The 6,266-nt window shown below is 49.9% G+C and overlaps 1 protein-coding gene across 1 annotated transcript in view; it reads left to right on the top strand.

Annotated features, from left to right (window-relative positions):
* The first annotated feature begins 1,041 nt into the window (after positions 1-1,041).
* Dcstamp (dendrocyte expressed seven transmembrane protein) overlaps positions 1,042-6,266 on the top strand; it is a 25,059-nt gene continuing 19,834 nt past the window's right edge. The window contains exon 1 of the mRNA XM_013353910.1: positions 1,042-1,191. Within this exon, the coding sequence (XP_013209364.1) occupies positions 1,042-1,191 (150 nt within the window). The remainder of the gene's footprint in view (positions 1,192-6,266) is intronic.

The raw sequence follows: 6,266 nt of genomic DNA, 5'->3' as shown, positions 1-6,266 counted from the left end.
CGTGGCAGTGAGACCCACAGCTAACCCTGCTTGTTCCGTGTCCTCCGTGGCAGTGAGACCCAACGCTTCTGTGACTCACAGCTAACCCTGCTTGTTCCATGTCCTCCGTGGCAGTGAGACCCACAGCTAACCCTGCTTGTTCCGTGTCCTCCGTGGCAGTCCTAACGCTTCTGTGACTCACAGCTAACCCTAAGGGCAGAGTCGATGGTGGCTGGGATGCAGCGAAGTTAGGTTCAATTCTTGAGCCAAGGCAGATGGCCTGACTAAATGGCTAACATGCCTGTCAAACCCTCCACCCAGGAGTCCTGACTTCCTGCACTAACCTTTTCATATCTAACAACATAAATGTCCTGGGTCAGGCCAAGACAGAGCAGGGGTTCAAGGAGAGAGCCAGAGCAGGAGAGATGTCATCTGAGCTCCATTTAGCCTTATGAGTTGGTACTGAGATAAAATATTGAATGCAATAAATTTAACTCCAAGTCAGAAAACACCCCCACCCCCCAAAAAAAGGATTTTTTGGTTCATCTAGGTCTGGGCAGGCTTCTTATTAGTCAAGAGCATAAGTCATAAATCTCCTTATAGATATGAATACAAGGCTCTTGACATCCTGTGCTGTCTCCTGCTTCCAGAAAACCTTGATGGATCCTCTCCCTCACATTTATTCCAGACATTAACATGGCCTGGTAGATGTTGAACCAGACAGAAATAGAAGACAGAAGGCTTGGTCCTGTCAAATGGTCTTAATACAGTTATGAGACTCCAACCTCCTCAGGCACCAGGAATCACCCAGGAATCGTTAACGGGCAGATGCTGAGATGGGAACTGAATGGCGGTGGGTGAGGGAAAGGACGAGGATGGGTGGCAGGGGGTAGGCTAAGGAATAAAATGGCTGCTTGGCTGTGCGGGAGGAGGATGCTAGGATGCCCCTTCCACACAGAAACTCTGGAAAAGCTGGAGATTTTTTAAAAAGCCCCGGGGATAGCTGAGAATGTTGCAGGCAGCAGTTAGTGGTTCTAACTTCATAGTGGAGGCAATACGGCTATGGCTACTCTCACCCCCAGGCACCCTGTGTACTCCAGCTCAGAAAAGGTTATTGGTGTAGATGCGCATTTCTGTCAGCCCCCGCCCTACACACCCAGGCCAGGACTCCGAGCTTCAAGACTGATGAAGCTGTGGGAGGCAGAAAGTCAGGTTCGGAGCAGGAAGCCAGAGTCTCTCCCTCCTTGAACAATTGTTTTCTATTACTGTTTACTTTTCCCCTTGAAAAGCAATCTACAGAATGGAAAAAAAAAAGTCTCCAAAGTCCATTCCGATCCATCTCTTCTTCTGCTTAATTTCCATCCAAATGTTTGTGCAGTTCCCGCCGGGCACTGTGCACCCGTTATTCCACTGCTGGAATTCCTCCGGGGTCTGCTGTCTTGTTAGGGGCTGCACCGACTCATTTAGGGGCTGGAGATGAAATGGCAGAGCCAAGGTGTCGAGGAAGGGGCCCAAGAGAGGCCTGGCACCTTGGGAATGAATTCAATACGGACTCATTTGTTCTGCCTCTCCCCGCCCCAACGTGGCTTCCCATAGCTCTGTGCAGCTGTCCCTTGGACCCCAGAGTTCTCCTTTTGGGCTAATGCTTGCATGACATGCTGTGCTCGTACAGAAACCTGCCTGTCTGAGACGCTGTGTCTTGTCTGTGTGGAAGGCAAGGCTCACTGTATCGTTAACAATCACCATTGTTCAGTTCTTGAGCCTGGTTAGAGATTGCCTTGGTTTGAACCTTGTTGAAATAAGAGCGGCGGAGCTGAGTCCCCGGAATAGTATAGGTGAAGCCCGTGAAATGATGGAGGCACCTAGAGGGTGCCCACATGGCTAGCTTAGCTTATGCCCCGAAATAATTACACGGAAACTGTATTCTTTTAAACACTGCCTGGCCCCAATAGTTTCAGCCTCTTATTGGCTAGCTCTTACATATTGATCTAACCCATTTCTATTATTCTGTGTGGTTTACTAGCTGGCTTACCAGGAATGATCTTAACCTGCATCTGTCTGGAGTGGGGGAATCATGGCGACTCACTGACTCAGCTTCTTTCTCCCAGCATACTGTTCTGTTTTCTCCGCCTACCTAAGGGTTGGCCTATGAAATGGGCCTAGGCAGTTTCTTTATTAATAAGAAATCATTCCCACATCATATGAACCTTAGAAGCGCTAATTTGCTGCACGGCCTTGGACAATTGGTGTGCACTCTGTGTGCCTCGGCTTCAGCCTTCGTCATTGAATAGCAGCAGTGCAAGGGCCATTTTCATTAAACCAACAAGTAGGCAAAATTCCCTGGAAGGATGATGGCCACATAACTACATCAACCTTAGCCAAAATTGTTTTCGTCTTTATCAGACACTCCTGGGATATGCCAGGGTGTGGAGGCTGGAGCTGAAGTCCCAGCATGCTCGGCAGCGGTGCACACGACATCTCACGGTGTGGTCTGAGGCTATCAACTCCTGCTACACTGGACACCAGCTTTGAATTTTTGCTGGCCCTCTAGGTGCCTCCATCATTTCACGGGCTTCACCTATACTATTCCAAGTCACTTGGCCTAGTGACTCAGCAATTTGACCAGTTCAGGAGGAAGATGGAAGGCCAGGGAGGCAGAGAGAAAGTCGTGGCTACTCCAGTTTTCCTCAGACGGGTTTGTACTCTGGGCCAAGGCCACAGGCCTTGCAAGTACCCCAGTGTGCATTTATATCACAGCAACTGGACTCCTGGGGCTTGCCCAGAATCCTATGCTGCCCTTCAGAGGCCTGCCCTGCTTCCAGGCCCGCTCTGTGCCAGCAGCCCAGCTCAGGAGCAGTGGGCTGCAGGCTGGGTTCTCCCAACAAATCTCTGAAAACAGAAGTGAGGCTGTTTCATAATCTGCCTATGCTGGATGCGGTCCAGGCAGGGAGAGGGAAGCTGGCCTACTTTGAAGGGCTTCAGAAAAGCAGATTCTCAGTGCATTGCAGACCTGGAAAGAGCTGCCACCTTCAGGCCAACTAAGGACGACAGGTCCCCTAAAGATATTCAGGCGAGGAACCTCCCAGACCAACACTTGTGTCCATTGGCAGGCAAGGAGACCCTAGGCCAAGCCCGAGTCTGTACCTTGCTGACAGTTTAAGTCTCCTTGTGAGAAGACAGATTCTATCTATCCCCACCAAGCTAGGTCCCAGGTAAGAGGACACAGCTGTTTCTGGCGGTACCCTTTTGCATTTTAAAAAAATGTGTTTTGTAGCCTGTTTTCAGTGGCCTTTGTTTCTGGCTGCTCGGCAGAATAGAAACGCCAGTTGAAAGTCTAAGAGCACAGAAGAGGTGCGGGCTGCAAATGACCTTAGCAAGCTGATACAAGACCTGAAAAGAGGAAGGCTGGCCTCAGTCCGCAAGGATGGGCACCCGGATCAGCCACTTCTTGTCTGTATGCCAGCCCCCTTGGAGTCGGCTAGCCCTGAAGCCTTCTGCTATCCAGGCCCCTTGCCTCCTGTGGTTCTGCTCAGTTTCTGGCAGTAGCATCAAGTTGATTTTCCTGAGTCAGGAACACAGAGGAGCTGTTCCAGGCAGATAAGGCTGATTCTGGGTAGATGTAAGGAGTGTTTGGATTGGGGTTTTCTGGAGTCACAGTTCCCTCAGGTCCCAACTTCCCTGAATGCAAACTTCCAAAACTTAGCAAAACCAGAGCTCCCTGGAGCAGAAGAGAGTGGAGCATTAAAGGGCACGTGGGGCAGAAAACTGAGGAGCCATCAGAAAGCCTAAACCATTTGTCCAAAGACAGCTTGCATTGGCATAAGGTCCAGACTCTTAAATCCCTGACCGGAGCTGCCACCCGTGACACTGGACACCTTCAGCCAGCCCTCTCAGGCAACCTCTGCCTTCGAGACTTGCTTTTTACAGGGGCGGTGGAATCTCTGAAGTGATTCCTGAGGAGGTAAATGAGGGAGCGTCTACAAGTTCAGAGATGCTTGCGTGGGAAGTTGTAGTATATGGAAGGGCCCAAGAGCAGGAAGTCCTGTGGACAAAGGCGAGGCAAGCCGAACTCTCCATAAGGAGACTCCCTGGATCTCCCTAGAGGCCTCCCTGTTGCTACAGCTGCACAGCTGGCAGCCATAAAGGTGAGAAGAGGGACAGAAATTTGTAAGTCAAAGCTCAGCTGTGGATGCCTGGTGCCCTCCTCTTGGGTGACGGAAGGTCAGCCTTTTGGGGAGAGGTCAATAGGCAGAAGAGCCCGCTTCACTTCCCCTAAAGTGCCCACTTGACTGTGGGATCTGCCTGTCCTCCTCAGGACCATCGGCTGAGGTGTCGAGAGGCACTCCAAGAACAAGATGTCCAGTCAAGCACTGTCCAGGGCACCAGGGCAGGACTGCAATAGCATGGAGTCATCTGCATGCCTGGGTGCTTTTCTGGCTTGGCACAGCCCCTATAAATACACACCCCATCCTAACGACACCCCGTGAAAACCCTTGTAAATAAAATTTTCAACGTTGCTAAGATAAAGAGAGCAGCTTCTCTGATACCTGGTTCTCCCAAAGTAATTTGCTTTCTCCAGACTAGTATCCATAACTCAGGCCTGAAGGCAATGAGTGAAGCTGCTGGGGTTTATGCAGGAGGAGGTGAATGGCATGCCCTGGCCCAGCCAGAGACTGGCCCAGCCAGTTCCCGGATGCCAGGTGCCTTGTCCCCCCATTAATACTCAAAATGTGAGGCCTCCCTCAGTCATTTTTCTTAGCCTTATCTTATCGATCCTTTTAATAGCAAGCAGTGGCGATTTGTTAGCAGTTTTCCATAGTCTCTGCCTCCTGGCAAGATGTTTTTCCATCTCTAGAGAAAGCGACTGGTGCCTTCAGTAAAGGGACGATAGATAACATTCGGGGATGTTTTCTTCTCTCTGCTATGTCTGTGGTTTCAGGTCCTCAAGTGCGGAGGGAGCCTACTGAGATCCGCTGGAAGACAAGGGTTCTCGTTGAAGCGCACACTGCAACCTTTCTATTTCTGGGCTTGATTTTCTCTCGTTTAAAAGAGGAGTCACAGGGAGAAAAGACTGCATGTGTAGGTGACACAGGCTGCCCCAGCCCTGCTCACTTAGCTCTGACAGCCCCAGCCCCACCGTCACCCAGCAGAAAAGCTAGGGGAAGAGCTAACCACTTCTTTGTCCCATGACTGCTCCTCTTTCCTGGGATCTGAGAAGAGTGGGATGCTGTGGTAACCCTGGCTCACCCCGGAGCAGCGGTCACCCCGCTCCACAGTGGGATTCCCATGTGAGTGGACAGGAGAAGCTAGACCACGGGGAAAGAGTTTTAAGGCCTAGGGCTTCTCAAACAAGGCCAACCCAAGAAACCCCCCAATGACCTGGCCAGGACCAAATTCTAGGACTGTGTAAGTCCAGTGTTTATCCTGTGGTGGCCCAAGTAACAGAAGCCAAGAGGAAGCCAGAGACTCAGCTCTGGAGCAGAACCTGCTCTTTGGGGGTGGGGAGGGGAGCTAGTACAGAATTAGGCACAGCACCTTTCAAGGGCACAGTCTGCCTAGCTTAGCCCAGGGCATCCCACTGTCTCCTTGCTCATCTGTCCCAATATCCCCATGGCTTTGGCCCTCCACCCACAGAAGGGTCCCAAACTGGTGAAAACGGCAGTCACCTACTCCCCTATGTGCTGTGCCTATAGTTAGTGTAGGGATAATAGATGCTCTTTAGTTATATAGGCGAATAGAGGCTCCAAGCTGCAGCTACCCAGCCAGTAGCTGGCTTCAGGTCCACTTGCTTTATTATTTGTTTTTTCCAGTGTTTATATTATAGTAAGTTATTGGTGTGTATAGCTACAAAAGTATTGCAGTTAACATATAATTATATTACTATAATCCTATATTAACATAATTTTACAGCTAATCATTTTTATTATTGTTGTTATCGCAGTTATATGATTTAGTTTTTGAATAAGCAATTGTTCATGTGATTAAAAATTTAAAATATACCAAAAGGAATGCCGCATAAAGGCTCTCTTCTCAACTTGCCTTTGTCATCCAGGTCCCCCTTAAAGATAACCACAATTAAGTAAGGTCACATCTTTCCTCCAACATAGCAGTATGGGAAAAAAAATAAATCTTTACACTTCTTTTATCTTTGGTACACAGTTCTCTTCCTGTGCCCCCTTCCTGCTGCCTGTGCCCCCTTCCTGCTTCCTGTTCCTCCTTCCTGTTCCCCCTTCCTGCTTCCTGTGCCCCTTCCTGCTTCCTGTGTCCCCTTCCTGCTTCCCGTGCCC

The sequence above is a fragment of the Microtus ochrogaster genome, unplaced genomic scaffold (assembly GCF_000317375.1).
Source record: "Microtus ochrogaster isolate Prairie Vole_2 unplaced genomic scaffold, MicOch1.0 UNK19, whole genome shotgun sequence".
Lineage (NCBI taxonomy): Eukaryota > Metazoa > Chordata > Mammalia > Rodentia > Cricetidae > Microtus > Microtus ochrogaster.
Note: the sequence above shows the minus strand (reverse complement) of the source record. Positions and strands in the feature narration are given on the sequence as shown.